The sequence below is a fragment of the Plecotus auritus genome (genome assembly GCF_963455305.1).
Source record: "Plecotus auritus genome assembly, chromosome: 6".
In the NCBI taxonomy this organism is placed as follows: domain Eukaryota; kingdom Metazoa; phylum Chordata; class Mammalia; order Chiroptera; family Vespertilionidae; genus Plecotus; species Plecotus auritus.
In genome coordinates, this window is record NC_137773.1 from 106,255,107 (window position 1) to 106,275,614 (window position 20,508).

The 20,508-nt window shown below is 45.4% G+C and overlaps 1 protein-coding gene across 1 annotated transcript in view; it reads right to left on the bottom strand.

Moving 5' to 3' along the window:
* The window catches only part of ADAMTS2 (ADAM metallopeptidase with thrombospondin type 1 motif 2), a 248,372-nt gene that overhangs the window by 65,095 nt on the left and 162,769 nt on the right, over positions 1–20,508 (bottom strand). Inside the window, exons 6-9 of the mRNA XM_080674404.1 lie at positions 11,101–11,257; positions 1,747–1,852; positions 973–1,116; positions 452–584 (exon numbers count right to left, since the gene is read on the bottom strand). Of these exons, the coding sequence (XP_080530530.1) occupies positions 452–584; positions 973–1,116; positions 1,747–1,852; positions 11,101–11,257 (540 nt within the window). The remainder of the gene's footprint in view (positions 1–451; positions 585–972; positions 1,117–1,746; positions 1,853–11,100; positions 11,258–20,508) is intronic.

The window sequence follows — 20,508 nt, forward strand, 5'->3', positions numbered from 1 at the left end:
GACACTGATATACGCCACTGCTCTTGCCACACTGTCTCACACCTGGTGGGCCTCGATCAGCAGATACACTCAATTTTGATGACCTGTGTTGACACTAAAGGCTTTGTCTTGGCACTCAACCCTGGGGAACAATTGGTTGCTCCTCAGAATGCTATGTTCGTGCACCTCTGGGCCTTTGCGCATGGGATTTCTGCCTTCTGGAATGCCCTGTCCTCCCATTCAACCTTTACACATTGCTTCTTCCTAGGGAAGCCCTCTTGAATTCTGCAGACCATGCAGGGGCCACACCAGGCCCCCACCATCCCTTGATGCTCCCCAGGTCTCTTGTCAGTAGCCCTTGTCAGCTGTGTGCTCCCTGCCCAGGACCAAGTCTAGATGGGCAGGGTGGGCACTGTGTGTGACTGGGTGCAGTGGGAGATGTTGCCCCCAGGGTGCCGGCTCCGACACTCACCGCGGTGCACATCATGTAGCCCAGGCCGAAGTCGAAGCGGCACTGCTCGTTCATGGAGTAGTGCAGCCCAGGAAGCTGGGGCAGCGCTGGCCAGTCGTGGGCGAAGGGGTCATCCCGCAGGCAGTCATAGGAGCTGTGAGGGGACACGTGGGCACTGCAAGCTGCCTTCAGCCGGACTGGCCATCCAGTCTGTGGGGCTGTTGAGGACCCTTCTGGAGCTGTGATGATGGGCCTGTCTGCACACCCCAGCTCTCGGCTGAGCTGCCTCAGTTTCCCTGCTGCATCTCTGCTTCTTGGTGTGAACTACCCAGGACCTGGTTTGCCCAGATCCCAAGTGTCCTTTAAAGGTGCTCCCCAACAGTGGGATCCCCCACACTGACCTGCACTGCTCTTTCCCTCTCACCTCCCCTGTACCTCAAATTGGAGGACCCAAGGTCTGGGGGTTTGCATTGGGCCCGGGAACACTGGGACACGAACCCCAGGGTTTCAGGCTGTCCTTGGGGGACACGGGTGGTACTCACTGCAGGTAGCGGCTCAGCTCTTGCTGGCTGCAGCGGGACCAGTGGAAGCGGTGGAAGGCTGCCTGCACCAGGGGTGCCATGATGCTGCCCAGCCGTACCTCGTCGCCGCAGCGGTTACCCTGCCCATCATGTTCCATGCCTAGCCTGTTCAGGGAGCCAAAGTAACCTCACTGGACCCTCACCTGGCTGCACTGACCTGTCAGCTCTCCCCCACCCAACACTGGGTGGGCCCCCCAACCTCCCTCCACTGGGCCCTCCTGGACCTTTGCTGTTTTGGTCTGCCCTAAGCCAGGTGATGCCAAGTTTCCATAGGTAGAATCTGAAAGCCAGGGGCACACTGGGGAGACGGCATCCAGCAGAGATCGCAGTGGAGCCCAGCTCTCTGGGCACCTTCTCGGCACACGCCCCACACAGGCCCAGCGGCCCTGTGGCGCTTCCCATCAGTATCTATCCAGCCCGGAGATTTAGGTGGTGCCTGGGGCATGCACACCCCACCTCTGGCTCTCTGTTCTGGGGCCAGCCTCCCTCAAAGTCTCAGTTATTCATCTGTAAAGTGGGGTAATCCAGGGAAGATCCCCAGCACCCACTCGGCCCTTTCTTTGATATGTTTCCTCAATAGAAAGGGAACCTTGGGTCTGCCCTGTGCAGTGCTGGGAGGACAGGCCATCATATCCTAGTGCTTTTCATATGGCTCTGTGCCTCTCAGGGCTCAGAGAAGTGGGGCCCCTCAAGCCCCAACCTTCCCCAGACAACCAGGACTGTGAGGCCACTTACACGTGGCCGGTCTCGTGGGCCACCACAAATGCCGAGGAGAAGCCGTCCTCATGGTTCAGGGTGCAACTGCGAACGGGGTGGCACATCCCGGTGACAGGAGCATAGCCTGGGAGGAGACAAAGGGTGGCTCCAGCTCCCAGTGACCTCACCATCCCCAGATGAGCAGAGGTGACTGTGCCAGGCTGGCAGAGCTCAGAAGACTCGCACCCCGGGCAGCAGGCCTCAGTTCTGCTCCTCAGATTCCCAAGCCCAGATCTCACCTGGGATAACTTTCTGCCACCTGGGCACCCTCCCACTTGCCATTCTCTTGCATACAACCTCCCACCTTCCAACTTTGCTGGGGGACCTGTAAGACTCCAGCTAGACCCACTTCCTCTGTGTAGAGGAAGTGGGTCTAGCTGGGCTGTAGCAAGGGTGGTCCTCAAAGCTGCTCAGAGGCAGAGCCAGGCAATGAATGCTAATGTGCTGCCCTGCACTGCTGGCCACAGAGGGGATGAGCCAAGTAGACTGAGGGCATGCAGCTATAACTCAGCTAGCTCTGAGCTTTGGCTGAGAAGGTTCTGAGCCACATTCCTACCAAAGGGTCCCCTCCATCAGGAGTCTAAGGGAAAGGTGCGCCCAGAGATGGAGGGCAGAGAGTGGGAGGGGTGGTGGTAGCAGGGCACATCCGCCCTGACACTGATGCACAGTGACCCTGCAGCCACCCCAACCAGTCAAGCGGCTTTGAAAGACACTGAATTCACAGAAAACAGGGAGGAGATGCAGTGCATTTTGCCAGTCCATTGACACCGTGTGGCCCTGTGGAGACGCACAGGAAGCAAGGCAGGGCTGAGAAACCAGGAAGGTGGGAAACCCTGCAGAAGAGGACTGAGCCCTGCTGGGTTGAGCCTAGTCACTGGGTTTCTTCAGAATTCCCAGAGAAGCCTCCAGAACCAACTGCACAACCACTGACAGGGAGGGGTGGGTGGGATGCCCTACCCCATCTAAAACAGCAAAACCAGAAAATGGGGCCTGCCATTTGGCCCTGGGCAAGATAAAGAAGTGCATACAAAGCTGCGTGTGCCAAGTGGGGCCTCTGCTATGACACCTGGGGGGTTTGAGAGGCCCACAGAGCCAGGGGCCTCAGCTCTAGGAGCCCTGATCTAGTCTCACTCCCCTCAACCCCCACGGGGAGATCCCAGGACAATTTGTCCAAAGAGAAGAGTTGAGAAGAAGGGAAGGAAGTGTGATTTTAAACTTGTCCGTACAAGTACAGAAATATTTTTCCCTTGGAATAAACAAGAAAATCTGTGTCTTCAGGTATTTTTTGCTCTGTGGATTTTGAGATGATTGTTCTTGAATCAGGGTGCCAGAGCAAAACTTGGGCGATCTCCCCTCTGTCCTTTGTATACAAACCTTGCCTATGAATGTGCCTTATGCAAGTATTTCTCATTCTCCCTGCTTAGCATTATGTGAGCCTGTATGATCTGAAGATTTGAAAAAGTGTCTTTATCTTTATATTCTTCCCTCTTATTTTACTTAGCTTCTGTTCTCTCTTTCTGGAAATCTTAGATACATATTGTACCTCCTGAATTGTCTATATCTCCTAACTTTTCTCTCATATTTTAATATTTTTGGATGCCCTTGACTTTTTACTTCAGCTTTTGAATTTTCTATTTTACCCATCACATCTTTAATTTCATAAAAACTCTTCTTCATTCTCTAATTCTTCTTAGCAACCTGTTCTGGGTTTATGGGCATATTTTCACAAACATTCTTGGAATATTACTTTTTAAAAAGTTCTTTTTCATTTTCTAAATTATCTGTTTCCTCTGAAGTCAGTTTTCTGAATTTGTTTTTCAATGTGGTCCAATTTTTTTTTAAATGTCTAGTAATCTTTGGCTGTCCTTTCACATTTTTATTTATTATTACCTATTATTTTTTGGGGGGACTAATTTTATTGTATGATAATTTTTAAAACAAATGAAAACAAAAACACTCATACAGAATCTCTTCTGGGGGCATGCTGGGGTGCTGGCTACAGATGTTTATGGCTCCCGTGGAGGGTGAAGGGAAGAGAAGGAAAAGGTTTGCTTTGTAAAGACCAGCCTGCTTGTAAGTCCTTGATGTGCTTCTCAGATGTCATTCAGACAAACTGACCCTCCAGTTCCTCTAGTCACTCCAATCTGTTTATCCTTTCACATTTTTATTTTATTTTTAAAATATATTTTTATTGATTTCAGAGAGAAAGGGAGAGGGAGATGAAGCCCACAACACGGCATGTGCCCTGACCAGGAATCTAACTGTGACCTTCTGGTTCATAGGTTGATGCTCAATCACTGAGCAACACCAGCTGGGCTCCTTTTACTTTTTATTTATTTATTTTTTTTATCCTCATCCAAGGATATTTTTTCCATTGATTTTTAGAAAGAGTGGAAGAGAAAGGGAGAGACAAAGAGAAACACTAATGTGAGAGAGACACGTCAATTGGTTGCCTCCTGCATGCCCCCTACCAGGGCCAGGAGACTGCAACTGAGGTAGTGCTCTTGATTGGAATCGAACCCGGGACCCTTCAGTCCCCAGGCCAACACTCTATCCACTGAGTGAAACCAGCTAGGGCTTCTTTCACATTTTTAAATGAAGGATGAGGTCACTTAATATAAAAGCTTCCTCTCCTCTGGGACAGTTTCCTCTCCTGTGGAACAGCTCTGCTTCCCATTAACGCTCTTGCCTGGACGACAAGACTGACAGAGTGCTCTATTAGTCAGCTGCAGACCTTGAAGGGGTGAGAGCAACCTCTTGATCTGCGCCCAGTGGGCTGGAGTCACATTCCCTGTTCCCACCTGCGTCCTATTGTGGTGCTGAAAGGGAGCCACGCTAGTGTCAGAGATCGTTTATTAACAGAAATGAATCTTAGCCCGACCAGCATCACTGGAGAAGTCTCCCTAGTAATGTAAATATGGGCAAGTGGTCAGCACAGAGAGTGGAGTGAGAAGCAGAAAAGTGCATGTAATAATTCAGGGAAGAAAGTGGTGAGAGGAATAAGTATAAATATACTTGTGTTTATAAAAAGGATTACTGGAATGATCAACCAGAAACTAATAAAAATGCCTATCCATAGAGGATGAGGTGGGTGAAATGAGTCCACTCCTCTGAATAATTATCCTATATAATAAAAGCTTAATATGCTAAGTGTCTGGTCAACTGGTCAAAGCGTAATATGCTAATGATATGCTAAGGCTGCTCAGCCACTTGCTATGATGTGCACTGACCACCAGGGGCCAGTCGACTGGTCAACCAGTCACTATAATGTGCACTGACCACTAGGGAGCAGATGCTCCGACCAGTAGGTTAGCTTGCTGCTGGGATCTGGCCGATTGGGACTGAGCAAGACAAGCCAGACAGCCCTCCCACACACCCTCCCTGGCTGGCTAACTTCCTGCAGCCCTCCCTGGCCCTGGCCATGCACCAGTGGGGTTCCTCAACCTGGCCTGCACCCTCTCGCAATCCGGGACCCTCAGGGGATGTCAGAGAGCTGGTTCGGCCTGATCCTGTAGGCCAGGCCGAGGGATACCACTGGTGCATGAATTTGTGCACTGGGCCTCTAGTTTCTATATAGATTGCTCAAGCTCTTTCTTTTGAAGTGCAACATATGTCCATAAAAATGCACAAGTAATAAGGATACAACTAGAGAATTATCGCAAAGTGATCACACCCACGTGGGCACCTACCTGGTCATGAAATAAAACTGTACTCACACTGCAGAAGCCCCTTCTTGGGACTTGCCCCCTCCTCCCCTAACTTTTAACAACACAGATCAGTTTTGCCACTTCCAAAGCTGAAGTAAATGGAATCCTAAGTATATATTCTTCTCTGTCAAGCTTTTCACTCAGCATTCCATGTGTGAGATTCATCTCCAGTGTGGCATGTAGCTATAGTGCTGATTTCCGTGTGACTATATCTTCATCTGCTCCCTGTTGACGGATTTAAGTTACTCCGTGTTTAAGAGTTATTGTAAGTAACGCTGCCCTGAATGTTCCTGCATCATCTTTCGGTGCACACGTGCATGCACTTCTGGTGGGAGCATATCTGGGAGTGTCACTGCTGGGTGGGTTTTTGTTCAGCTTTAAAAAATACTGCTGAACAGTTTTCCAAAGTAGTTGCATCAATTTATATTCCTACCAGAGGAGTATGAAAATACATATCCGCATCCTCACCAAGATGAGGGGTTTTCAGTCTTTATTTTAGCCATTCTATTAGGCATGTTCTGGATTTTGATTGTGGTTTTGATTGCATTTCCCTAATGTCAACTGAGGTTGAACATCTTTTCATATATTTATGAATCATTCATGTTTTGTTAAGAGCCTGAGAAAGTCTCTTGCCAATGTTCCACTAGATGGTTTGATTATTATCATTGACATTAAAGAATATCAGAGTTGATTTGTCAGAGTTCATATATTTCAGATATAAGTTCTTTATTAGATACAGGATATGTATTATGAATATTTCCCTCAATGGATTAATGATGCCATTTTATTTTTTAGTGTAGAGATTCATTTGTATTTTATTTATTTATTTATTTTTACTTTTATTTACTTATTTAATTTTAATTTTATTTTTGAGCGTACACATAGGCTGGAATTCGTACATTCCATTCATAACTTTCTTGCCAGCAGGGGAAGGGAGGACAAAGCCAGAGAGTTAGTGACCAAGGGCGAAGTAGAGAGTCTGCTTGTAGCTGTGACTGTGATCTTTCGGCGGCCAGATGCATGAGCACATGAGCAGTTCACCCAGCAGCCTGGTGACTGTCTGCATAGGACTGGGGTGCTGTCAGAGTCTTGAGGTCGCTCCCTCTCACAGGCGACCTTTATGGTCATGGCTGGAAAAGGTGCCATGGAGTGGTGAGAGCCAGAGACTGCCAGGGTGTCTTTGGGCAACAGAAGCACCCCATAGGTCGCTTGTGTAGTAGGTTTTTAAATTTTTATTTATTATTTTTTTTATTGTTTAAAGTATTACATATAGTATTACATATGTCTCTTTTTCCCCCCTCATTGACTTCCCCCCAGATACCCTCAACCCCCAGCACATGCCCTCACCTCCTTAAGCGTCTGTGTCCATTCGTTATGCTTATATGCATGCATACAAGTCCTTTGGTTGATCTCTAAACCCCCACCCCGCCTTCCCACTGAAGTTTGACAGTCTGTTCAATGCTTCTCTGTCTCTGTATCTATTTTTGTTCATCAGTTTATGATATTCATTATATTCCACAACTGAATGAAATCATGTGATATTTATCTTTCTCTGACTGGCTTATTTCGCTTAACATAATGCTCTCCAGGTCCATCCATGCTGTTGGGAATGGAAAAAGTTCTTTCTTTTTTTACAGAAGTGTAGTATTCCATTGTGTAGTTACCACAGTTTTTTAATCCACTCATCTACTGATGGGCACTTAGGTTGTTTCCAAATCTTAGCTATTGTAAATTGTGCTGCTATGAACATAGGGGTGCATATGTCCTTTCCGATTGGTGTTCTGGTTTCTTGGGATATATTCCTAGAAGTGGGATTACTGGGTCAAATGGGAGTTCCATTTTTAATTTTTTGAGGAACCTCCATACTGTTTTCCACAGTGGCTGCACCAGTCTGTATTCCCACCAGCAGTGCAAGAGGGTTCCTTTTTCTCCACATCCTCACCAGCACTTGTCATTTGTTGATTTGTTGATGATAGCCATTCTGACAGGTGTGAGATGGTACCTCATTGTCATTTTGATTTGCATCTCTTGGATGATTAGCGACTTAGAGCATGTTTTCATATGTCTCTTGGCCTTCTGTATGTCAACTTTTGCAAGATGTCTATTTAAGTCCTTTGCACATTTTTTGATTGGATTGTTTATCTTTTTGTTAAGATGTATGAGTTCCCTATAAATTTTGGAGATTAGGCCCTTATCAAATATAACATTGGCAAATATGTTCTCCCATGTAGTGGACTTTCTTGTTGTTTTGTTGATAGTTTCTTTTGCTGTGCAGAAGCTTTTTATTTTGATGTAGTCCCATTTGTTTATTTTCTCCTTAGTTTCCACTGCCCTAGGAGCTGTATTGGTAAAGATATTGCTATGACATATATCTGATATTTTGCTGCCTATGGATTCTCCTAAGATTTTTATGGTTTCTCATCTTATGTTTAAGTCCTTTATCCATTTTGAGTTTATTTTTGTGTGGTGGTCTAGTTTCATTTTTTTGCATGTATCTGTCCAATTTTCCCAACACCATTTATTGAAGAGACTGTCTTGATTCTCTTTTATGTTCTTGCCTCCTTTGTCAAATATTAATTGAGCATAATGGCTTGGGTCAATTTCTGGGTTCTCTGTTCTGTTCCATTGGTCTATATGTCTGTTCTTGTGCCAGTATAAGGCAGTTTTGAGAACAGTGGCTTTGTAATATAGCTTAATGGGGATTTCATTGAATCTATAGATTGCTTTGGGTAGTATGGACATTTTAATGATGTTGATTCTACCAATCCATGAACACGGTATATTCTTCCTTTTGTTTATGTCTTCCTCTATCTCTTTTTTTTAATGCCCTGTAGTTTTCTGAGTACAGGTCTTTTACCTCCATAGTGAAGTTTATTCCTAGGTAAGATCTAGAATATCCACAAATATGATGACTGTGTACAAAGAAGGTGTATCAGCTTAATTTTTCCTCCAATTTGGATAGTTGATTGACCCAACACCATTTGTTAAAAGACCATTATTCTCCTCTACCTTGCAGTGCCACCTTTGCAATAAAGCAAATGTTTGTGCCTAAGTTCAACTCTCGCCTCTGTTCTGTTCTAATGACACATTTGTCAATCCTTGCATCAAACTTACACTCTTTAACTATTTTGTTCTTATAAGTATTGAGTACTTTGATAATCTTCTTCAATTGTTCTTGGCCCACTGCATTTCTGTATGAACACAAGAATCAACTTTTCAATACCCTCAAGATATCCTGCTGGAACTGAGCACAGCAGCATCAACCTATAGAGCAACTTGGAGAAATTGGTATCTGTACAATAGTGAGTCTCCCTATCCATAAGCACAGTATACCCCTTTATTGATTTAATCTTTTATAATATCTGTCAACATGTCTTATAGTTTTCTGGTCTAGGTCTTGGACATACTTTCTTAAGACATAATCCTAGGTATTTGCTGCTTTTTATTCTATTGTAAGTGGTACTAACTTTTAATTTGTTGTTAGAATACAGAAATTCAATTGATTTTTGTATAGTGACATGATATAAAAATTACTTAATTTTAATAATTTATTTGTATATTCTTTTGGATTTTCTATGCACACAAGTATATCATTTTCAAATGAGAGTCTGTGATTTTTTTCCTTTCTGACTGATATTTTTATTTTTTTCATTGTCTTATTTCACTGCCTTAGACCTCCACTACAACATTGAAGAAAAGTGGTGATAGCAGGCATTCTTGACCTTTCTCAATCTAGGAGAAATGCTTTCAACATGTCACTATTATATATGATGCTTATTATAGTTTTTTTGGGGGGAAATATCCATTACCACATTAAGAAAGTTCTTCTAGTCCTAATTCAACAGGACATTTGATCATAAATGGATCTTTATTTTTGTCAAATACTTTTTCTGGATCAATTGAATGATGATACAAGTTTTTTTCCTTTATTCTGTTAATGTGATAAATTACAATGATTGATTTTCAAATGTTAAACCAACATTACATTTCTAGAATACATTGAAATTTATTGTGATATAAAACCTTTTTTAAAATATAGCACCAAATTTGATTTGCTAATATTTTGTTGGAGATTTTGTATCTATATTCATGAGAGAGACTGGCCTATACTTTTGTTCTTATAATGTTCTTAGATTTTGGTTTCAATGTTAGCAGGCCTCCTAGAAATTGGAAGAATGTACCTTCTTTTTTCATTGTGTGGGAGTTTGTATATGATTGGTATGATTCTTCATTAGAACTTACAAAGAATTCTTGGGTCAAGCTATCAAATCCAGGAGTTAACATCTTTAATTGACATCAGTTTTCATATTTTCTATTTTTTTCTCAGATTTTGTTTTGTCAAGTAATTTTTACCTTTTATCTAAATTGACAAATTTATTGATACAAAGCTGTTCAAAATACTTTCTCATTATCTCATTACCTTTTTGAAGTAAAATTTATAATGATGTCCTTTTACATTTGTGATTTTAGTAAATTTGAATTTTTTTCTTTTTAAAAATTAGTATTGCTAAGGGCTCTTCTGTTTTAATCCATGTTTTTCAAACAAGCAAATTTTTGTTTTATTTATTTTCTCTACTGCACTATTGTTTTTAATTTTAACTCTTATCTTTATTATTTCCTTCCTTCTATATTTATGGAGTTTAGCTTGATGTTCTTTTTTAAATTTCTTGATATAGATGTTTCTATGATTAATTTCTTCAGCATTTTTCTTCTAATAAATTCCTTAAGGCTACAAATATCAATCTAATAATTGTGTTAGTTACATCCACAAGTTTTCATGTCAGATTGTCATTACCATTCAGTTTAAAAATATATTCTAATTTCTACTATTACTTCTTCTTTGAATCATGAATTATTTATGAGCATATTATTTAATTTCCAGGCATACATATGTTTTTAAGTTATCTTTCTTTTCCAGTCTCATCAGGGAACATATTCTGTGTGATTTGATCTTTTGCATTTTGTTGAGACTGTCCTATGACCCAGCATAGCCTGTTTGGATCTGTTTTCATGTGTGCTCATGAAGATTGATTATTCTCAAGTAGTTTGGTGCAGTATTCTATATATATCAACTAGGTCCACTTTTTAAATTTAAATCTTCTATATCCTTAGTAATTTTCTTATCTGTTGTCTTTTCTATTACTAAGTAAAATACAGTAAAATCTTTGACTATGATGGTAGACTTATCAATTTCTTCTTTTAAATCTGTCAGTTTTATATAGTTTGAATTTTGAAGTAAAATCTGTAAAATTGCAATGGTTGCAATCTTATTCAAATTTTTTTTTATTTTTTTTTCAATGGGGGCAACCAACAACTCTGAAACTCAGCCTCAGATCCTATCTGATGTCTCGGGTGCCAGCCCTAGACTCTGCCCACTTCACCACCTCTGATCTTCACTGTTTCCCCTGGGCATGAGGTTTCCTGGGGGAAATGGCAGAGGCCCTGATGGTTTTTGAGAGCCAGGGCTCATCAGCCCTGACCCATGCTCTTCCAGGGCTGAAGTGGCCACAGCCCCCCTGCCTTGACACTCTTCCCTGGCCTGGGCCAAGGCTTCCAGGACCCCTGTAGGGCCAGTGGCTCATACTCAGCCTCCTTCCTTTCTGAACCCTTGTAGGAGCAAGCTCACCTTGCATGCCTGAAGGCCCAAAGTCTTGCCGTGTGAGGAAGATGGCGTGATCATGGTATTCATCGTGGTCTGTGTCCGGCTTCTGCTGGAGGTAAGCCCACCGGCAGACATTCTCCAGGCTTTGAGAAGGGTTCCCGATCTCAATAAGGCTCATGGACTGCAGAAAGAAAGACAGAAGAGGGGTTAGTGTCTTGTGAACTAGCTGGGGGGCTGGGCAGGTCGTGGTGTTGACAGACCCCATCCATTGGGGGCCTGGTCCAGTGGCCCCTGCCCAGTCCTCTCAGGACTTGCTTCCACTTGGTTCCATTCTTGGCTCCCCAGTGGGTTTCCACACAAAGTCACTGTGCAGTTTTCAGGTGAGATGTGAGTTTTCAGGGCCTCAAATAGGTCCATTCAGCCCACCCCATTTACAGAGCTCCCTGCATTCGATCAGGCACCTATTGTGTGCAGGCCTTGGACTGCACCCTGAAGAACTCACAAGTTGGGAAGGGTTCAGGGCAGGGGGGAAAGGAATTCCACTGTGTGTGTGCCAGCCCAGAGAAGGGGAGAGAACCCTATGTTTAAAGACATTTACAGAAAATGACACAATAGAGGGGAAAGCTACAGCAGATTACAGCAAAGGGGCCCCATAAAGAACAGGGGCACAGAGCCAATTCCCTTAGAAGCCATGGAGAAGAGCAGTCACATGCCATTTATGTGGTGCCCACAGCTAGCCACGCTCTGCACGGTGGCATTGCCATTCAGGCTTCACAGTCAGCCTGAGAAGAGGAAACTGAGGCTGGGAGAAGTCAAGTAACTTCCCTCAGGTCACACAGCTAGAAAGCAGAGTTGAGATCCCAACCCAGGAAGCCTAAAACCAAAGTCTGTATTCAATCCCCTGGCCTAGACTGCTTCCCTAAGAAACATGCAGCATGGACTCTCAGAAGGGAGGCTACTACAGGCAGCATGCTGCCCTTTCTCTCAATCCTCACAGCATTTCCGTTTCTGCTTTCACCACACACTCCCGTCACCACAGTACTTCCCTCCAAGATAAGAGTCCTGGGCATGATTTTTCCTCTTCTTTTTAAAAAAGAATTTGTTGATTGATTTGAGAGAGAGAGAGAAAGAGAGAGAGAGAGAGAGAGAGAGAGAGAGAGAGAGAGAGAGAGAAACATTGCTTTGTTGTTCCACTTATTTATGCATTCATTGGTTGCTTCTTATATGTGCGCTGGCCATATATCAAACCCACAACCTTGGTGTCCTGGGACAAAGCTCTAACCAACTGAGCCATTTGGCTAGGGCTGCTTCATCCCTCTTTAAATACATCTGTCTGTAAAGTAGAGTGGTATGCATTCCTTCGTGGACGTGTGCAGGCATTCTGTTTCTTTTCTCCCACAAATATGTCCATCAAGCATAGCCACACATCTCTTCTTGTGTGGATGAGGTATAGGGTATAGATGATAAGCCAGGATGTTTCACAGAAGAAAGAATAATCTGGGGGCAGGGAGGGGCTGGTCATTGCCAGGAGTCTCACGTGTCATCTAAGTCAGTGACTTACAAGATGGCAGAACAGTTCCCAGGTCCCATGCACAGTGCCAAATGTGCCTGAGAGATGAGACTGTTATAAAAAGCTATATTGGATCCTAGTGAAGTAAGTCACAGACTGGAGTGGTGCAAGAACAAGAAGGAAGTTTTCTGGCAATGGGGCCTATGCAGGAGACATGGGGGGAGGACCGAAAACTCGCAGGGTAGGTGTGGGGTCTGCAGTGCCGAGGGACACAGTCATGGGGTGGTCTTTTTGGGCCCAGCTTGCTCGCTCAGTTGGAGCTTGGAAGTGTTGTTTTGTGGAGCCCTCCCACTTCTTGGGAGGCAGCTTATGGGTGATCAGTCCAGGTGCTCTGTGCACCCCTTCTCAGAGATGCCTGAGACTCAAGTTAGGTCAGTGGAGCAGAGGTTCAAAAGGCTCAAGTAGCTTTGCCTAGCCTGGTGGCAGCCCCAAAACAAAAACCCATGAGCTCCTACCTCCTGTAGCCCAGGCCCTCCCTTTCTTTGACCTACTTGTCCCACTTCCTGAACACTGCCTCCTGATCTTCTCACATGCCTCAAAGGCTCCTCACAGAGGTGTCCAGATTCAGAGGCAGCTGGGCAGGCCTGGGGCCCAGGAGGGAGGTCTAAACTACGTGGGTCACTTGGTCTGTAGTGCCCCCACCAGACCTTCTCTTCTTCTGTGACCCGCTTGCATCCATGCAGCCCTCAGATGGGCCACCCTCTCTGGGCTACCTCAGGTCCTGCCATTCCATGCTCTTGCCAGGTATCACAGCATATGAGCAGTGGCTCTCCTCTGAGCCAGGATAGGAGACTCATCTATTTCTCCTTCAGAAATGACAGAGAGAGGCCGAGGGATCTGCTTGTGGCGGCTGCATTTCTCGCTGCCCAACAGCCTCTGTCTTTTGGCTGCCTGCTCCTCTCTATTCTACATGGGCTCTAGGAAAGCTTCTCTGTGAGACTGAGCCTATTCCCACTTGTGCTGGGCTGGGGACCATGTGTGAGCTCAGCACGGGGGTGGCCAAGGAATTATTATGGAACTCACAGACCACCAGCCCTCCCCCTGAGGGAGCCAAGGCACAGCTGTCCAGTGGATGGGATATGTCTGCATCTTGGGCTGGGTGGCAGCTGTGGGGTCCTGTACCAAGGCCCCTATGAGCTGATTCCCGGGCTCCAAGTGTACATGCATTATCTATTTAAACCATACAACTGCCCTAATATATAGGTGCTGTCATTTTCCTGTTTTCAGGATGAGGAACCACGTCTCAGACAATTGAAGTAACTTGCCCCAGTCCAACCACTAGAAAGGGGTAGAGGTGGGCCACAGGAGAGGCAGGGCAGCCCTGAGGTGGTCACAAGGTGGCGCTGCTGCCTAAGACTGCAGGGCCAGGCTGGGCTGGCAGTGGAGCCTCCGGCTTGGGCTGCAGCTCTGAGCCTAGTTGCCACCCAGCAGTGGGGACTTCAGAAGCTGGAGACAAGCCTCTGGGGTCCCACACTGGAAAAGTCAATGAAGACCTGCCCTAAATGCTCTGTTGCAATCACTGCACTCTGACATTTCCATTGTTTGTTCCAGACTGAGCTGAGTTATTTAAGCTCTTCCCTCCTTCAGTCCAGGAGTTGGAGACAAACCTGCAGTCTCCGCCCCCACATGCTCCAGGCCAGGGACAGCTCTGCCTGAGTCCCTAAGCCCGTTCAGCGTTCACCAGGGTACCTGCAGGTGACAGGTGGGGCTCATCTGGGTAGCATGAGAGCACTGGGATGTGACTTGCTCATCCCTTATCTGCTTCATGTTCTTAGACAAGTTACCTCACTGTCCTGAGCTTCCCATCTGAAAAATGGGTACAACCCAGTGCAGAGGCAGGAGTATAGTGGCTTCTGACCATAACCATCAATGCTTACAAATGTTCCTTGTCCTGTCACTATCATGACAATGATGATAAAGATGGAGGTCTGACTCTAGTCCCTGGGGGACCCAGTGTACCCAAAGGGGTCGCCCGAAGCTTTGGGGGCTCATGCCCTAGAGGGTTGGCTTCAGTCTGCCAAAGCCTTTCAACTGCCCTGGCCCTACCCTGCAAAACACACAGGAAACGAGAAAGCTTGCACAGAGCCCAGGCCTGGTAAGAGGCAGGGCTCACCGAGTTCAGGAAAGCAGAGCACACTACCCCACCTCTGCCCTGCTGACAGCTGGGCCAGGACCTCTCTGTTGGGGGGACTATCCTGTGCACTCTAGAGTGTGGAACAGCATTCCAGCCTCTACCTATCAGATGCCATTAGCATCCCCCTTGGGGGGTAGCAAAACTGCCCTCCGCGGGGACCACCAGCATGCAGGAACTCTTGAGGGGAACAAGGCACAAGCAGCCTGGAGCTCACTCTCCCCAGCCTTTGGAGTAACCGTGTCTGGCCCTTCCTTCCCAGAGCAAAGTGGCTTGCTAATGGGTGACTCTGGCAGGTTACTCTGCCTCTTGGTGCCAGAGACTCACTGTCAGGTGGGCCTGATGATGTGACTGTCCTGTAGAGCTGCTGTGTTGGGAAATGAAGTCACCTAAGGGGTGACAGACAGGGCCTTCCCCCAAGGGGGCACTGCAGAAAGCAACTCACATGAGCCTCCTCCTTGCTGCTGTAGTTGCTAGTATGTGCTCCTCTTACTGGGGACACTAAGGCTCAGTAGTGGTAGATAACTTGCTGAAGGATCAACATGGGCAGAATTCACATTGCATCCCTGCCGGGGCAGTGTGGGCTCCCCTGAGGCTGGGGGTCTTCTCCCTGCAGCTCCAGCCTCTGGGAGCTCAGATATCAAGTGACACCAGAAGGTGAGTTCCTCATTTCTCTGCTGGGACTCCATGTCACTAGGGAATGTTCTAGAGATCCTTCTTCCCCAAGGCTGGGAGCCTATTGCCAGAGACATCCCAAGCACAGGGGTCTCAGCAAGACCCTTCCAGGCTTAGCCACAGCTGGCCTCCCAGAGTAGGGTCCAGTGCAACATGCCCTCATCCTTGTCTGCATGCTGGCAGTTCCAGCTCACCAGGGGGCTGGCATGACCAGGGGCTGGCTACTAGCAGGTTGAGGGCTGGGCCCAGACTCTGGGGAGAACTGGGGGCTATCCCGGGGTTGTTTTGAAATCCTATACTACCCCTCACACAGGTAAAGAAGCAGAGGTCCAGAGCAGGTGGATGGTAGCCAGGACACACAGTCTGAGGACAGTGGCACTGAGCCCTTGGGCACTGTGGCTCTGGGCATGCTGAGTCCTCACCCCCAGAACTCTCTTCTCTTGCCTTCCACCGAGAGACTCAGAATTTTCCCAACCTTTCCTCTCCAATGCTGAAAAATTCCTACGAGTGTTCGTCTTGACCTGGCTTTCATGGCAGGAAGCCTGTTGTTCTTCTCTGATTGTCCCCAAGTCTCTAGTTCCCATTTGCTTTGATTTTCATCATCCTAGGAAATATTTAAAGTGAGAACAGTTCAGTACTTTGGTGACTTCTCAAAAAATCAATTGAAAAGCAGTTGCTATGCAACCCTCAAGTCTGGCTGTTCTGCTCCCTGGCTGATGGCATAGTGTATAAAATAAGCTTATGTTTTTCTTCTGCTGTTGTTTTTTTAAGGAAATAAAGAAAAACGTTGTTTTAGGAAAAACTTGAGAGAACTCATAAGCTTCTCATAAGCTGGAAGACAAACATGTCTTAGACAAAAGTGCTACCAATTTTATCCCCACTGGAGCCAGAGGCGTGTGAGGTGAGTGGGGACTGGGCTGGGGATAGGCATGGGGGAGATGGTCTGTTTCTGTTACGAATTGGAATGAATAATGGGATGGTCTGAACACCTGGGTCACTTTCTGCTCCAAGTCTGGGTCTCAGCCTCACAGCACCCCGTAGTCCCCATGGGCCTTGGGAGAATGCAGAGCAGGCACCTCTCCTCACTGGGGTCCTGGCTACAGTCTCCTTGGCTTTGCCAAGTTTAAACGCTCCCGGGATGGAGGCATCTCCTTTGAACAGAAAACATCTTCACAGACCTCCATTGCTGTGCCTCTAGCCCCTTAGAGCCCGGCTGGGCTGCACCTGCCTGGCTGACCCACTCCAACCAGGTCACCCTCACCAGCTCTGTTTCCTTCCTGGTGCCCACTCTGTTTACTCGTGACTTCACAGGGCCTTGTGCTCCACTCCTGGGGAGCAGGTAGGTCCCAGGATCCGTCTGGATGGGCCTGGAGCAGCTGCTTGGGACACATCTCCTCCTGCTTCCCAGGACATGGGTCCCTCAGAGACCTGTACACAGGGCCTTGCCTGGGTGCTGTGCAAAGTGGAGTTTGTGGCCGGTGGACACAAACTGTTACAGCCCACAATAATACATACAGAAATGAGAAACGTTTCTAGCAATTTGATGGAGTGGCTTTATGGAATTTAATAATAAAAAGTCAAAGCTGGGTTTTTTGCAGACTCCTAACTCTAGTATCCTCTGTTCGCACTTCTGCAGCCTGTCTTCCTTAAGGAAACTGACTCATACCCAGGACTTCACCGCTCCTTCACAATCCAGCAACTCTGCAAAGGAGAACAGAGCATCAGTCTGGCCCTGTAACATTCTGGAATCCCCTGGGACAAAGGGGCCTGATGGGTGTCAGACTTCCCCAGGGACCTACCATGGCCTCATGGGGCCTGACATGGGCCATGGGCTTCCAGGAGAAGGTGGGCAGAGCAGGGAGTGAACTTTGCTACAAGAGATTGGTCAGCCAGCTGGATCCCCAGGGCTGGCAGAGAGGCCAGCAGCATGATGTCCCTTCTGGCCAGGTTGAGGAGACCAGGGATGACATGGGGCTGGCATACCCAGAGTCTGCTACATCTTCTATTCTGATTCCTCCGAGGCCATCGGCAGAGGTCTGCTTGGGGTGCAGTGGGCACTGTCTGGATTTAGCTCTGGAAGCATGCATCTAGCCCGTTTTCCCTTCCAGTCTCCTTGCCATCAAGGATTTCCAAATCTCTCTCAATGAAAAGACAGAGAGGTGAGGAGGACATTGGTCCCTTTCTGCCCACTCAGTTCTCACTGTTCTGGTCCTGCTCTCACTGAAGCTATCACACTGCCCAAGTGCCCTTGGCCACCTGCCTTGCTGGCTGTGGGCTCCAGGAAGCCCCATGGTCGTGTAGGTCCCTATACCGTCCCCGACTCCGAGGGGAGTAGGCTGTACCCTGACAAAAAGGTCCATGCTCACTCCCCTCCTCCCCACTCTCTATAGGTAATTTGGGGTAGAGTACCAATGTGGCCCACGGAAAGCACAACCCTTCCCCATGAAGAGCAGCACATAGGGGCAGTACCATGGCCATGGCTGTGAGGGATGTGCCTGCACACCTGGGTGATGTGGCCTCACTCTGATCAAATGTTCCCCATGCATGCAGGTGCCAGAGTCTCCAGGCTGGGATACAGGAAAGGGAAGACGGTGCCTGCAGGGCAGAAGAACCCCTCCCCATTGGTTCCTAAACTTCCACAGAGATGAGGTGCCAGAGGTAAGCATGAAGTCCCTTCTGTGTCCTCCTTCAAGTGAGCAATAAAATGTTGGTCATGACAGAGCCGGGTGGCCTGCCACTGGAGACCCTCTTCAGGTGCTATCATTCAGTTAAAGAGCATTACTTGAACTCCACCATTTTAAAAAGTTTTTTTTTTAAGGTAAACTATTTTTCATAATTAAAAGTACACTGTTATAAAAGAAACATGCTTATCATGATAAATTAAGGAAAGTCAATAAAGTACAAATAAGAAATTAAAAATCAATGGCCTACTGCCTACTGTTTTATTTTATTCCAGTCCCTCTATAAATATATTTGTATGTAAAATTAAGATCACACTGTAATTTGTATCCTTTTTTATTTAAAAAAAATACAACAATAACCATGAACAAACTCATTTGCCATATGCCTTTCCCAGTGCCATTCAACATACTTTGAAATGGGACCTACTGGCTACCTAGACTCCCACAGATGCACTGTACCGACCTAACTAGACTCCACCATGGGCCAATCTGGATCATTTCCAATTGTTTATACTTTATTTTTATTTTTTTAAATATATTTTTATTGATTTCAGAGAGCAAGGGAGATGGAGAGAGATAGAAACATCAATGATGAGAGAGAATCATTGATTAGCTGCTTCCACTGGGGGATAGAGCCTGCCACCCGGGCATGTGCCCTTGACTGGAATTGAACCTGGGACCCTTCAGTCCGTAGGCCGACGCTCTATCTACTGAGCCAAACCAGCTAGGGCCCAGTTGTTTATACTTTACCATCAATCAAGGTGACCACTAATTTGGTGCTAAAACTCAACCATAGCTCTGAGAACTGCTTTGGGATAGAGGCGGAGAAATGAATGAAATCATGAAGGACCTTGGAGGACAATGACAGATACTGTCACAGTTCCTTCTAGAAATGTGTACACATTTATCCTCAGGTCAAAGAGCATACTGCCTCATTCACCCAAACAGCAGTAAATCCCGCTTCTTAATCTTAACACAGTTAACACTTTTCAAATGGTCAATTGTCTTATTTCCTTGATTAATAGTAAAGAACTTTTCCCTTTTTAGGCCACTTATATTTTTTCTTCTGCTGCCTGTTTATTTCCATTGCCAATTATGTTTTTCTATAATTTAGAAGAGCTCTTCATATAGTATGATATTTCCACCATATTGCAAATATTTTTCCTGCTTAGGTTTGTCTTTCCATTGTGTTTTTTTGACAGAAGTTGTATATTTTAAGTACTTAAATATAGCTATATTCCCTTTAAAATTCCCTTCTACTATATTTATGCTTAAGAAGCCCCTGATAACCAATACTTCTTTCTTGGTTTGTATGATTTAAATAGTTGTTGTTTTTTCTTAGCCTATATTTATATGACATATTTAATTCACTATATGTGAAATTTATATTGATGATATATTTATTTATAAGCCTTAACTGTACTACTTATATTTACCACATGTTTAGTTATTTATATGAGGGGTGTTTTGAGAGCTATATATTTTATTCAATTGATCTGTTAATACTTTTCCAAATACAGTATACTTTTATTTATTTATTTATTTATTTATTATTATTGTCTAAAGTTTTACTTATGTCTCCTTTTTCCCCAATTGACCCCTCCCCCCAGCCATTCCCACCCCAGGCAAGCCTTCACAGTATGCTTTTAAATATTTTCACTTTACAAAGCTTTTGAAGTAAATCCCTTTTTATTTGATTTGCTTTAAAGGCTTTCTCAGCCATTCTTGACTGCTTCTAGATGAACCTTAGAATTATTTCATCAAATTTCCAATTATTAATCTGGAAAAAATCCACATCTCTACTATGTTGCCAGTCTTCCCGGAAGGAACAGCAGATGTCTCTTCCTTTACTTTTATTTTTTCCCTATCAACAATGTGCAATTTTCTTCCCATGGGCCCTGTGTCTATCTTATTAGGTCAATTCTAGGTATTTTATATTTTGGTTTCTATGGTAAAGGGAACTTTTCTTTCCCTATTATCCCTTCTACCAGGGCATTGTGGGCTCAGACAGAAATTACAATTTTTTGTATAATTGTCTTATATTTGGCCATGCCACAAAAATCCTTTATTAACTCTAAAAACTTTACATTGGATTCCTTTGGGTTTTCCAGGCACATAATTATTAGCAAATAATTGTAATTTTATCTGCTCTTTTCCAACATTGGTTTCGTGTCATTTGACATTGTCTAGAATTTCCAGAACATCAGTAACAAAGTTATGTGTCTCTTTATTGCTGCCAATTTTACTGTGACTGCCTCAAGGGTAGCATTTCCCAAAGCAAGTTGTGTAGAAAGCTGATTATATGAGAAAAAGGGTTCTGTTGAGAAATAGGTTTGAGAAATTGCGTGCTGATCCAGCTCTTGGAGCTTCACCGT